This window comes from Odocoileus virginianus, unplaced genomic scaffold (genome assembly GCF_023699985.2).
Source record: "Odocoileus virginianus isolate 20LAN1187 ecotype Illinois unplaced genomic scaffold, Ovbor_1.2 Unplaced_Scaffold_1, whole genome shotgun sequence".
Classification (NCBI taxonomy): Eukaryota; Metazoa; Chordata; class Mammalia; order Artiodactyla; family Cervidae; genus Odocoileus; species Odocoileus virginianus.
This window is the reverse complement of record NW_027224263.1, coordinates 1,163,252-1,177,331: the sequence shown is the minus strand read 5'-3', so window position 1 is coordinate 1,177,331 and position 14,080 is coordinate 1,163,252. Positions and strand designations below refer to the sequence as shown.

General features: G+C 51.4%; 1 protein-coding gene across 7 annotated transcripts in view; it reads left to right on the top strand.

Annotated features, from left to right (window-relative positions):
• The window catches only part of TSC22D3 (TSC22 domain family member 3), a 64,656-nt gene extending 52,619 nt beyond the window's left edge, over nucleotides 1-12,037 (top strand). For 4 of the 7 annotated variants that reach the window (XM_070462196.1, XM_070462193.1, XM_070462192.1 and 1 more), the window contains 2 exons: nucleotides 9,342-9,393; nucleotides 10,525-12,037. In XM_070462196.1, the coding sequence (XP_070318297.1) occupies nucleotides 9,342-9,393; nucleotides 10,525-10,755 (283 nt within the window). In that variant the 3' untranslated portion in view covers nucleotides 10,756-12,037. Of the gene's footprint in view, nucleotides 1-3,079; nucleotides 3,485-8,250; nucleotides 8,635-8,812; nucleotides 8,977-9,341; nucleotides 9,394-10,524 lie in introns of those variants that run through there. The other 3 variants (XM_020911390.2, XM_020911389.2, XM_020911392.2) reach the window with 3 other exon arrangements.
• The last annotated feature ends 2,043 nt before the right edge of the window (nucleotides 12,038-14,080 follow it).

The window sequence follows — 14,080 nt, the reverse complement described above, 5'->3', positions numbered from 1 at the left end:
TTGCAGCCGGTGAACAGTGTGTAGTATCAAGCTGGTTCCCCCTATACCGACCTGACTTCCACTCCCAAGACCCTGTCACCCATGACCGTTGCACAGTACTCAGTCATTCTTGGATGTCAGAGTAGAGGCTGTGGCTTGTGACACTCTGGCTGGGTCTAGAGTATCCTGCCCTGCCACCATGCCATGTCCTATTCCTTTACTACCCCTTTGGGGTCACGGGGAAGCTGGCATCAGCTGAGAGAGAGAGAGAGATTGAATGATGCCCTGGGCTTGCCTATCTCTCTGTGAATTGTGCTTAGTCGCTCAGTCATGTCTGACTCTTTGTGACCCCATGGACTGTAGCTTGCCAGGCTCCTCTGTCCATGGGGATTCTCCAGGCAAGAATACTGGAGTGGGTTGCCATGCCCTCCTCCAGGGGATCTTCCCAACCCAGGGATGGAACCCAGGTCTCCTGCATTGCAGGTGGATTCTTTACTGTCTGAGCCACCAGGGAAGCCCAAGGAATACTGGAGTGGGTAGCCTATCCCTTCTCCAGCAGATCTTCCTGACCCAGGAATTGAACCAGGGTCTCCTGCATTGCAGGCGGATTCTTTACCAGCTGAGCTACCAGGGAAGCCTCTCTCTGAATTAGACTTCGTCAAAGGCTGAAAGAGTGTTTGCATAAATGTGTGTGTGTGTGTGTGTGTGTGTGCTTCTGTGCTGCTCTTTTCTTCCTGATAAGGTGTGTGTATTCCTTGTCAGCAGTTCTCAAACCCTGGGCAGGGGGCCTTCCTTAACCTCTCCTAGCACTCCTTTGAGCTCCCTGGCTCAGTTCCCATGGCTGGGGAGGGTGGGGGCAGGGGGACTGTCCAGGGAGGAGCTTGCCTTGTTTCTCTCCTTTCTTTCTGTTCTGGGGAGTAGTGTGTAGCCTGCCCCTTCCTGCCATTGCCCCATCTCAGCTGGGCTGCCTTCTTTCCATCCAGGAAACCCGAGGGAGGGGGGAGGTGGCTGGAGAGCCAGAGGCCCACAGAGTCCCACAACAGAGGATCAAGGAGCCACCTCAAGTGAGCCTACTGTGAATAGCTCCACTGTGAGTTAAGCAAGGGCCTCAGGAGTACAATGTGGGAGCCCGGGGAGGCTCATAATGCTTACCCATCCTGGCCTGGGAGCCTCCCTGCGCCTGAAGAGGCTGGCATTATTACCAGCATTTTGTTCCCCAGGGAACCTGGACCACTTCAGAGGTCACCCATTCTATCACAGGGGCCCGCAATGGAGCCAGGTGCTCCACCTCAGAGCCCCTGGCCTCTTCACAGGCCCCTCGTCTGCTGGCTCAGCGTCCCCAACGAGATCCTCCTGGTTCTCATCTTCTGAGCATTGCCAATCATTGCAAGTCCTTCACATACCACTCAGAGTAACCCCAGCAACTGCCAGAAAAAAATGGCTTGCCTTGGAATTTCGGCTCTTGGGGCCACTCCATAGAGCAGAAGGGCTGGGGAGAGGCCCAACCAGTGTCGGTCACCCTGGCCCTGAGAAGCTGGTGGAGGGCTGGTGCAGATGAACAAACATGGAGAGTGGCCGTGTTCTTGCTGCCTCCTCTCCCAACCTCTGGGAAGGCTGTCGAGCACAGGGATTCCCAGAAGGTGGGCCGTGATGAGGGGGGTTATTTGCCCACCTGAAGATGCTCACTAGTTGGGAGGGCCATATGAACAAGGATGAGACCACTAGGAGCTGGCCAAAGAAGGGAGACCTAGAGGTTGGCAGACAGAGGTGACCACCCCCCTCCCCGTGCTAAACATAGATCCCCCCTTCTCAGAAGGAAGACGCTGGCAACTGTGAGACCCTTAAGGACCTGTGCTTTGTTCCCTTGGTTTACAAAGGAAGGGAATCAGAGTGAGGGACCCTGGCACTGTCAATCACCATGTCACAGGAGCCTTAGGTCCCATGGAAATTCCAGGTTTTATGACTGCTCTGTTGCGTGCTAAATGGCTTCAGTTGTGTTCGACTCATAGCAACCACATGGACTGTAGCCCACCAGGCTCTTCTATCCATGGGGTTTTCCAGGCAAGAATACTGGAGTGGGTTGTCATTTCCTTCTCCAGGGGATCTTCCCAACTCAGGGATCAAACTGGAGTCTCTTATGTCTCCTACATTGGCAGGTGGGTTCTTTAGCATCTGAGCCACCAGGGAAGCCCCTAACTGCTGTGTTATCCCTGTCTAGATGGACATGGACCAAATGACAGGGTGGGGAGAAAACAAGCGTGCCAAATTCTAGGGAATGGAGTGATGATGGTGGTATGCCCCTCCCAAACCCCAGACTGCCATCCTGAGCACCCTGAAGCCCTAGGCTTTTTCGTGAAGTAAACATTTCACTGTGATCTAACCAGTAGGGAGACTTCAGAGTTCACCACAGGCCTAGGATATTGTAGATGGAAACACAGTTGTTGACCTGTACTACCAGTTTGTTTATTTTTTTTTAATTTCCATAAAATGTGCCTTGTACTTTGAATAGGTGTTAATCTACTTTGATTTGAGTTGAGTTGAACTGAACTGAATTGAATGATAATGGCAACTGTGTGGGGAGGAGGGAAGAGAAGGGTATTCCATTACTGAGGTGAATTTGACAGTCTTTTTTTTTTTCATACTTGTAGATGGGTAATGGGGACAGTGGAAAATGGGAAGAGAACTTAGAAAAATTATGGAGGTAAATTTTCCCAGCTGCAAGGCATAAGGAGAAGGGAGACAAGCATAAATATTGACACAAGGTTCATGAAATTTAAGATCCACTGAGCTAAATTGCATTCCTGGATAACGTTGCCAATACTTCCAGTCTTGCTGAGATGCCAGCACAAACCACGCCCCCCCCCCAAAGTGAGATGCCCGAGGTGGAGCAACCAAGGTGATTTGACAAGAGCCCTTTCTGGCTTCTTTGAATGAGGGTCAGAAGGGTGGAATGCCTTGTCCAGATGGGGCTTGCTTCTGCCTGTCATCCATAGTGTCACTGAGAGATTGTTTGTGAAGCTCACATGGGACCCTGTCCGGAGGGAGCTGAAAGGCACAATTCATTGCTTCTGCCACCATTCGGTGCCAAGGTTTGGCCCAAATTGGTTGCTAGAGCCACTTTTCCAAGACAGTGTCCCTCTCTGCCACAGTTCCCCTTGGGCTCCCTGCATCCCACCGCCGCCTTCTGCATCTTCGCCTGCATCCTCCTCCCCATTTTCCTGCCCCCCAGGGTCGGGTCCCAGCCATATGGGGCAGTTCACGTGACCCACTGAGGACAAGGCACTTTGTCTGTCACTGTCTTTCCTTCTTGCTTCCCTCCTTCTGGACTTTGGGGATTTTCCATGAGGCCAAATTAACCATGTAAGTGGCAGCGTCCTTCCTGTCTGTATTCTCCCACCCCTGACGTGGAACCTGAGGGCAAGAGAGAAGAGTGAAGCCAGGACAAATTTTAAATGATGTCATTTCAGCCTCCTTTCTCCCCCAGCCTCTTCAGAAAAAGGGACAAGTAAGTACTTAGGGGTAAACAGAGCTTCAGGTGGAGGGGGCGCGTGGCAGGGGAGTAAGTAGGGAGGGTTGTTTGCAGCCACCCCATCAACTGTGCTGACGCTCCGGTACTCAACAGCCTTTATGATTTCCTTGTCTGGCTCCTAACTCAGCGTTTTCTTGGTGGCCAGTCCCATACCTTCCCGCGTCTCCTGACACAAGACCCTGTGTTTTGCTGGCAACAGGGCTGAATCTTGGGGGTGGAACATATCCTGTAGAAAATAAGGAAGACTTGCCTATAAATAGTTTCCTCTGGGCTGCGTGGTACACAATGCTTCAAGTGTGACAAAAAGGGAAGTGAGATGTTCCCCCTCCTTGCCACCCTCAACCTACCGCACCCACCCCAATCTGGTCCCCACACCTCAGCAGCGTGCTCAGATCCTGCCCACGGGTTCTGTGGCCCAGACGGGCCACTCTCCGTCTTCCTGGGCTGTGGGAACCCAAAATAGGAAGGGGCTCCAGCCCTAGAGAGTCTGGCTTTTGAAGTAAAAGAGACTGGTGATAATGTTGAGACACTTCTTCCAGTTCCGAGGGAACAAGTGTTTCAACATCCAGCCTCAGGTGACCTCCAGGGCCACCTGAGATGGTGGGAGTTGAGGAGCTGACCCACCCTCCTCTTGCTGCCCTCCATCTAGAAGGTCACCCTGGGAGGGGGAGGGTCAGCTGTGTCTGTTTAACCACAGAAACCCACAGCTGTAGGGCTAGGATCAGAGCCGGCAAAGGAGCTCACTCATCAGCTGGGTGCTGGGACTGTGGGGGTTTTCAGTCCAGTCTGTCATGTAACTCACAGCATGGGAGAAAGGGAGTCAGGAAACACATGTTGGGGCGGCTGTGCGGTTGAATCCTTAGGCCACTGTTTCCTGCCTGGGGCCCACGTCCACAGGGCACAAGGATGCTGACAGCCTCATGGATCAACACTTTACTCAGAAAAATCAGATCAGATCACAGATACCCTATACAGCGCACACTTCCACTCACTGCAAGGTCTGGTGCAACTATTCTGGACAGAGGAATTTTCTGGTGTGCCCAGGATTCAGCAGAAAGCCTTCTGGGTTCCTCCAATTTCTCCCTCTCCCCCTACTACCTGCCGCATCTTCCTTATGCCTGCTGTTTGAAAATCTTCCTATAGGGACAGTTTTTATTTAGGTTGGTGGCCTTAGTTTAGCAAATCCTGGGGTCCAGGGATCCAGCCACGATTTGCAAACTGAGAACCATGAGGCCTCAGGGGGAATGCTTCTCACTACCGGTTGGTAAACTAGAGGTGAACAGGGGAGAGAGATCCGCTGAGTGTGGGCTGAACCTGGGACATTCTTTCCAAGTTGTTTTTTTAAACTACATCCCTGATATGAGCTTGTTTTCTTGCTCTTGGTTTCATTCTTCTAAAAGCTGAGCACAGCAGGAATGAGGGGAAAGAGTTAATTAAGGGCATCAGTTAGTGGGGCCCTGGGGACTTTTGGTTTGACTGGATTATTATTCCAAGACTCCCGACCTCATGTGGGGTGCTGTGTAGTCCATCCTGGGAGCCACCTGGTGGGACTCATAGTTTCAGTTTTCTAGACAGAGAGGGCTTTCTTTGTGGACTGTGTAGCTGCCTTTTGAAATAATGCAGGTGAGCAAAGCCCTCTTATAAAGCTCATTTAGACACTTTGGATATTCTTCTGGTCCCACATGCTGTTGGTGTCCTAGACATACTTCGCCTGCCCCCACCTTTTCTTCCTCCCTCACTACTTTCCTGGCACCTCCAACACATCCACCAACTGCCTTGATTCACTCATTCAGTAAACTTACTCCCTGCCCCACTAGTAAGTGTAGTAAGAACAAACTTGGTCTCTAGGTCAGGAAGATCTAGGCTGGAGTCCCAGCTCTATAATTTATTCACTGCACCACCACCTTGGGCAAGGTAACCTCTCAGACCCTCTGTTTCTTCATCTGTAAAAATGACAGTAACAGTGCCTACACTGCCAGGTTTGTAACTCAGCCAACACAGCTGAGCCAGAGCCCATAGCCGAAGCTCAGTGTATGGTAGCTGTTATTGTCAGCGGGTCTCAAACTCAGCTTATTTCTAATTGAAGTATAATTAATGTACAGTTACAGTACACGACTTAGTGACTGAGCAACAACAACAATGTACGGTTCAAACACAGCCTCACTAGCAAACTTCACCTCTTTGCTTTCCCCTCCCCGAACTACCTGGAATTTTATGCCTCTCTCTCCATATAAGGGAGTTCCCATTGAAGGAGCCGGTTTTTCTCCTCTCCTATGCCCTGTTTTCCTGGTGGTGTTTTTTTCCTCCTGACCCAGCTTATTTATCTCTCTTTTTTCTTTTCATCATCTCCCTTGGAATCTTGAGGTGGGTAGCAATAGTGTGTTTAAGAAAGATTTACAAGCAAATGAAAGGTCAGCTCAGACCCTTTATGGACCAGGAAGGCTCTATGTGACACAGAGGGCAGATTAAGATATCAGGGAATTCCAATATCGATTAAGCTCCAGATTTAAGAAGGTTTTTTTTTTTTTGCTCAGTTAATGTTCCTGATGATCTATAAACGTAGTTTGCACTTTGTCCCATCTACTACATGTAGCTTAGTGTGAACATCTTGTTCAGAGAGTTTGTGACCTGAGGATAACCTGATATCCTGAGATTGGGATTGTCTGCCAGCCAAACTGGGGTGAAGAAAATCACCATCCGGGGCTAGTGCAGTAGGTTTGCTTGGGTAGACATGTTTGTCAGTCATTTGCAAATAGAATGATCTTTGTCCATGTATTACCACCGGTGGGATCCAATGGAGGGCTTCCCAGGTGGTACTAGTGGTAAAGAACCCACAATGTAGGAGACATAAGAGATGCAGGTTTGATTCATGGGTCGGAAAGATCCCCTGGAGAAGAAAATGGCAACCCACTCCAGTATTCTTGCCTGGAAAATTCCATGGACAGAGGAGCGTGGCAGGCTACAGCCCACGGGGTTGCAAAGAGTGGGACATGACTGAAGCAACTTAGCACACACATAGAATCCATTGGGAGCTTCACATCATGCTAAAAAATGTTGGCTGTTCGGTGGCATAACTGCATTGGCAGCCTAGAGAAAATTAAGGCCTTCAGACTAGGCTTAACTAGGGCCTTGGCCAGGATGTCCGTGCCAGGCACCTGATTAGGTGAAATATCCTGAAGCAAATAATAATAACCTTTGCTGATAAGAAGCCCCCAGTACTTTTCCAATAGCATGATTGCACTAAGATATTTATTTGGACCATAGCCTGAATCACAAACTGATTCATGGGTACTGGCCCTAACTTCATCAAAACTATTGTATATGTGGTGGAACCTGATGTTCTCCTTATGGTCCTGAGTTTGTGTAATAATACTCTCAGTTGCGTCACCTGTCCTTGTTTCTCTAGATGGCTCCATCTGGCTGCAGTTCTCCTTCTGTCCACTAGGTGGCCTCACTTAGGAAAGAGCAGGATAAAAGGACTTCAAGCCTCTGATGGTTTGGTTTGTTGTTGTTTTTTAAGATTGAGGCTAGAAAGAATGAAAATATATTTTGATGGAAACGTGTAATTTTTAGTAGGCAACAATCACCTCATCCTCCTTGTGACTTGGAATCTGTGAAGTACCCTGTAACCCTGTATATGACTGGACCCCATCATAGGGCAGATATTTTCCTGGGATGGTTTATATATAGCCTTGATTCATAATTTTGTTGTCGTTTGCTGTTTCTAGGAAAGTAACAAAATCTTGTCTTTAAAAATAAGGACATGAGGGACTTCCCCGGTGGTCCAGTGGTTAAGACTCTGTGCTTTCAATGCAGGGGGAGTGGGTTCAATCCCTGATCAGGGAACTCTAAGATCCCACCTGTTGCATGGCATTACCAAAAAATTTAAAAAGTATTTTCTGGCATCTTGTGGTCACTGCAGTGCCCACTCCCCTACTGGCTCCTCCCCATCCCCTCTGTCACCTGCCTGGCCCCCAGCTGCTCCCTTGTGCATGTTCCCCAATTCATCTGAGTTCCTAAACACTTACAGTGTCCTCCATACAAACACACTGGCACATACAGATTGGCTAGTCTGTGCATGCCACAGATCTGTGCATGTGTCAGTACATGGACAGGTACATCTGAGGATAAGGTGAGTGGATAGGTACTGGGGATAGGGGCAAGCCAGTGGGCAAGCTGGCTGGGTGAGGGGACCTGCTGGTGACAAAGTCTGTGTGCAGGAGAGAGGCCAAGAAGGCAGGTGGCAGGAAGGAGTGAAGGTACTCGTGGTGAGGGTAGGTATCCAGGGCGGCAGCCTGTGATCGCATGGCAAAGACAGGCGAGTGTGCTGGCTGACATCTGAGGAAGAGCTTTTATTTATTTATTTTTTCATTTATTTTTATTAGTTGGAGGCTAATTACTTTACAATATTGTAGTGGTTTTTGTCATACATTGACATGAATTAGCCATGAGGAAGAGCTTTTAAAACCAGTGCCGCCCTCTACCAAAGCTTCCTAGCTCCTATAATGGCATTTGTACTTCTCATTTCTCTAAGAAAGCTCCAGTTTGGTTTTTACCAATCTCCAGAGCCCTCTTTGGAGATGCCAGTTGGCACAATGAAGTGCTGAACGGTTTACAGTCCCAGCCTAAGGTTCAGGGAGGGGATGTGGTTTAACTGGGCCACAAAGCCTGGTACAGGACTCATTTGCATGGCCCCTGACGCCATGTGACGCAGCCGGCTCCTCCTATATAAAGAAGAAGGAGCCGAAATATCTCCGAGTCTGGGTTGGACCGGCGGCCGTGGAGTTTGTGACACACTAGGTGACACCCCTCGAGTCACTTCCTTTCAACTCTGGAACGCCCACCCGGCTTTGGGTCCTCTTGGCAGCCTTCGCCCCGCTTCTAGCCCCAGGGCCCAACGCGCAGAGCCCAGCCCCACGCAGCGCGCCAGCCACCGGCGGCCGCCCAGCCTGCCCAGCCCAGTCCAGCCCGCAGCCCGGCCAGAGCTCCCCGGCAGCCCGAGCCATGAACACCGAAATGTATCAGACCCCCATGGAGGTGGCGGTCTATCAGCTGCACAATTTCAACATCTCCTTCTTCTCTTCCCTGCTTGGAGGGGATGTGGTTTCCGTTAAGCTGGATAACAGGTAACGGCTGGCCACAGCTCCCGAGCCCGGGCGCCGGCGGCGGGGGCTGGGCTGCAAGCGGGATCTCCGAGCGAACCGTGTGCCGGCGGCCCCCGTTCCCCGCGGTGCAGCATCCTGGGAAGGGGCGGAGGTAGGGGACGCGGGGAGGGGGGGGCGGTCACCGCCGCGCTGGGATCCGCCGTCGGAGCGTCCCTGCGGCCGCTGCGCCATAAGAACGAGCTGCCACAGCAGAGGCAGAGGCGGCAGGGCTGGGCGGGAGGCTTGGCGCGCGCCGTGCGCCGTTGGGGAGCAGGCCAGAAGCTTCTGAGCAGAGGAGGAATTCCTAGCTAGCTGCAGGTCTCGGTAGGTTTGCCTTGGACCTTGTGGGCCGGCGCCGTAATGGGCCGGCAGCAGGCGACTTGCTGGGCCGCGCGTCCCCATTGTTTGCACGTCGCCGAGCAGGCCACGCTGGCCCGTGCACCCCCGGACCTGCGCGCCGCTCCCCGCGGAGCTCCAGACAGCAGTGACCAGCAGCCGGCCTGGGTGGGGGGGTGCGCTTCCTGCAGGGGCCAGAGAGGGACCTGGGGACAATTGCCTGAAACTCCCAGCCAGGGCTGCGGTAGAGAGGAAGAGCTGGGGCAGAGGGAGGACCTTGTGGCCACCACTACCAGGTACTTAAGACTGTAACCAAGTGGGTAACGTGGTCGCTTTCCTTTTTGTCTTGACAGTGCCTCCGGAGCCAGTGTGGTGGCCATAGACAACAAGATTGAGCAGGCCATGGTGAGTGGCATTATTGCGTCATTGTCGTCCCCAGACCTGGCTTCTGCTTATGTAACTCAGGGTAGTGGTGAGGGGGTGGGTGCAAAAGCCAAGAGCCTGGGGAAGCTGACAGCTTGTCTCCTCTCCCCTTAGAGGCCTTAAGTAGAGTCCCATAGAAATGGCATTTCCAATCCACACTTGCTGGGCCCTCTCCTTTCCTCCTCCTCCTTCTTTTCCAATCCCAGGGCTTTGCAGCCGTGTCTGGCTCCCTCCTGGGCCCATGGCAGGGCACGGAGCTCAGACACCTGCATTTGTCTACATCCCACACTTGGCAGGGGCCAGAGCTCATTGGATGTAAGCGCACTGCAGTGCCTCTGCAGAGTCTGGGCTGGGGTCAGGAGTTGGGAGGAGACAGGAGGCAAAGCACCCCCCCCCCCACAATCCCTTCTCCCTTTGCTTACCAGGTGGAGGTCATACTCACCAAGCAGCCAGTGGCTGCAGGGCTTTGGGGCATCAAGCAGTTAGCAACCACTTCATTGTGCCCTGGAGCCTAAGGACACTGTTCTCTGCCTCCAGTGCAGTCATCCGAATTCAGAGAGGATGCGGCCATGCTGGTAGCTTCCGCCAGGGCCAGTGTCCTGTCTGGCCAGGCTGCAGAGCAGCTGCAGCTCAGTATGCTGGCTAATGAGGAGTGGGAGAGGCTCCAAAATAGCCCATTTTCTTCTCTTGGTGAAGATGTGTCAAGCAGACTGACAGTAGGGGGTGCATTGCAGGTGTTCCCTGGGATCAGGGCCAGCAGCAGGACCTTATGTGGAAATGGAGATAGAGCGAACCACCACCAGTCACACCCAAAAGGCTCCCAAGAGGCCAGCTTTGAAAGTTATTAGAAACTTATGGGGGGAGAATCCTATGTAGTTCAAAGCTGGGCTCCCAACTCAGGCGTGGCCCCGATCCCACGGCTCTTCTGAGCATGGCTTTAGGTGCTTGGGAGAATGGGGCAGGAGGAGCAGGGCCACACAGGGCCAGCATGCTGAGGGAAGTATGGTGGTCAGTGATGTGAGAGACAGCAGGCACCCCAATGGCCAGGGCGCAGTGCTGCAGAGGGGCCGCCATGGCTAACGGATGCTTCTGTCATCATCTCCTCCGGGACAGGATCTAGTGAAGAATCATCTGATGTATGCTGTGAGAGAGGAGGTGGAGATCCTGAAGGAGCAGATCCGGGAGCTGGTGGAGAAGAACTCCCAGCTGGAGCGGGAGAATACTCTCTTGAAGACCCTGGCGAGCCCAGAGCAGCTGGAGAAGTTCCAGTCCCGTCTGAGCCCCGAGGAGCCAGCTCCCGAAACCCCAGAAACCCCCGAGGCCCCCGGTGGTTCTGCGGTGTAAGTGGCTCTGTCCTCAGGGTGGGCAGAGCCACTAAACTTGTTCTACCTAGTTCTTTCCAGTTTGTTTTTTGGCTCCCCAAGCGTCATCTCACGTGGAGAACTTTACACCTAGCATAACTGGTGCCAAGAGATGTCCCAAGGACATGGCCACCTGGGTCCACTCCAGTGACAGACCCCTGACAAAGAGTAGGTCTCTAGAGGCTGAGTTGCATGGGGCCTCATCACCCCAAGCCAGTGAGCCTCTAATGCTGCTGCGCCCTGTGGGCTCCCAGGGCCTGAGCAATTTAGCTGCAACTGGCAAAGGAGAAAGGTAGTTTGAGACGGGCCGCCCGTTTGCTCCAGAAAGTCTAAGGGGTCTGTTTTTTTCATTTCCATGGACATCTTCAACAGCTTCAACCTGACAACAACTGTCCTATGAAGAAACCAATTGTGGTTTAAGCAGAGGCAACCTCTCTCTCCTCCATTGCCTCACCAGGACAGGGCCAGAGTTGGGAGAGATTGAGCCAAGTCAGCCTTCTGTTGGTGAATATGATGTAATGCATGGCTTTATGCACAGCCCAGTGTGCGATTATGGCTTTGGGATGACCGCTTACAAAGTTCTGTTTGGTTAGTATTGGCATAGTTTTTTCTATATAGCCATACATGCATATATATACCCATAGGGCTAGATCTGTAACTTAGTGTAGTGATGTATACATATACACATACACCTATGTGTTGAAGGGCCTAACCAGCTTTGGAAGTATTGAGTGGTCCCTTATCTCTTAAGGCTAATTCTTAGATTTGTTCATTTACTAAGTGGATCCAGTTTGTCCTTTAGGTTAAGTAAAACTGAAGAGTAAAGGCAGGGAGGGGGGCCAGCCTCTAAATGCCTTGCTGCTGCAACCTTTGCCCCATATGTCCCCTGAATACATGTGAGGTCCCCTTCTGAATGCCAAACCCACCATTCACTGGTGCTGACTACATAGAATGGGGTTGAGAGATCAGCTGGGACTTTGTTATCTGAAAACTTTGTTTTGTTTTTAGCGGTTGTGGAAAACTTTCAAGTGCAGAGAATGATTAGCTTGCCGGTGTCCTCTCATGGACAAGGGAATGACTCTGACCTGATGATACCTGGGTGATGTGCTCAGGGAGCTTGTCTCTAGGGAGTTCTGTGGCAGTGAACACTTCCCACTTTCTAACACCTTATCCTGATGTTATGTCTCCAGGATTTGGATTTGGATTTTTCAAATGTAGCTTGAAATTTCAATAAACTTTGCTCTTCTTTTTTTTCTAAAAATAAACCTCGTGTCTGCCTGAGTTTAAAACAGAGTGGGTGGTAGAGGCCCTAATGGTGGTTGGGGGCATTGTTTTTCTGACTCATCTGTTCATGGGCACCACCTGAGTGACAGGCCTGTGCTACAGCCATGATCTTGCATAACTGTCACAACACCCCCATTGTATGGGTGAGGAAGCTGAGACTCAGCCCGCTGAAGTGACTTGCCGAAAGGCACACAGCTATTATGGCAAATTGGGACCCAACCTTCCATCCATCCCGCTCTCCCACTCCTGCTTTCATATGGCAGCTTGGGAGTGAGTGGTGAGGTGACTACTAATGTACAACTTCAGCTTGAGGGGTGATTTGGAAGGAAAGGTATCCCAAGAAAGGCCCCAAAAGAAAATGGCAGGGGGTCCACGTGAGGGAGCAAGAAGAGGGGAACCAAATAAACACAAATGGGCCCCTCCCCTTCTGAAACATCATCCAGATCACTTAGTACATTTACCTTAATACCACCCACAGGAGACCACTGACACTGAAAAAGGAGCTAAGAGGGCCTCAGGGAGAAAAGGACACACAGTATATATGATGGCCCAAACCCCATCCCACTCCCTCAAGGGGAGATGCTCTCAAGCTCTGCTGCTCCACTTGTTACTGCTGAGATTTTGCTCACAAAACCCAGCAGCCCCTTGGGCACGGCCAAGTCTAAGTATCCCAACTCCACTTCCGTCCTCTGTCTCTCCTTGAAGGCATCCTTACTTACCCACCACCCTTTCTTGGGCCCCATGTCTCTGGCATCTGGGGTCCAGCCATTTCTCTGATTCTGGGCATTCACTGTCTCCTCCACTATGTCCTTACCTAGAGCCACCATGGGCCCTAAGCTGTGGTCTAAGCCCCCCAGTTTCCCAAGGGAGGGAATCACTCCTGTGTGAGTGACTCCATTCCATCTCAGCTTCCTGTAGCATATGTACCTACCTCACTTGAAATTTAAAGGAACTCCTTGACTTTCCTGAGCCATAAACCTCAAGGGCCAAGAGGTCTTGGCTCCCTTTCTTGCACCTATCACTGCCCAAATATATTTCAAATGGCAGGCTTCTTTCACTTAAAGGTCACACATGTAGGCCTGTTCATTTCGAATCACTAAACCTTTTCTTCACAACCTTACTCTACTTGCTGGTCTCTCAAATCCCAACTTCCCTTCCCGCTCCTCACCTCTCAACTCATGATGCCAAGTTCATTGTCTACACCTGCCCATCTGATCCATTTCCTGGCTGTGCAGACTTAACAGTTGGTGGAATGGGCACAAACTTTGTATCAGGCAGCTACTCCCCCAGTTCCCCTCACCCCTCCACCCAACCTGGCTCTCCCCAGTTCCCACTTACTCCCATCCCCCCGCCCTCTCACAAACTGAGGGACTTTTCCACTCTTAGGCTCATCTGCAGACTTCCCATACCCTGATTTCCAGCCAAATAAGAACCAACAGATGAAAAAAGGAAACTAAGAAGATGGCCCAGCAAACATACAGCCCTCTCTGGTCATCCAGCCCTTCCCTACGAGAAAGGGGAAAAACATACCCACAGTCACACAGTGGGAAAGAGAGAACAAGCACGTTGCCCAGGCAACCATGACTAAACAGAGACAAACACTGCACCTTCTGAGGCCACAGCAGTTGCTAGACTAGATAAGAGGAACTTTGTGGCTGTTTGTTAGTCACATAGAGGCGCAGCTCTTGTTGTTTTTGTTCCACAGAAAACCAGCAGGGGTGGGGAAAGGCAAAAGAACACATGACTCCTGGAAAGACCTTCACAGCTTGGGGCTTCTGGGCCTAGCTGGTCAGGCTGGACCCAGTACAAGGAAAAGAACCACAAGTACCGAAGCTGTATGTTCCCCTGCCTGGACATGCCCCCTCTCCCAGGACCCTCCTACGACTATCTCATTTGATCCTCATGCAGCCTGCCACCCCCCACCCCCACCCCCTGCCACATCCATGTTTTCTGCCCTTACAAAAATAGACACTTGTGGTTCACCTCCATTTCACAGATAAGAAAACAGAACCAGAGAGTTCAGT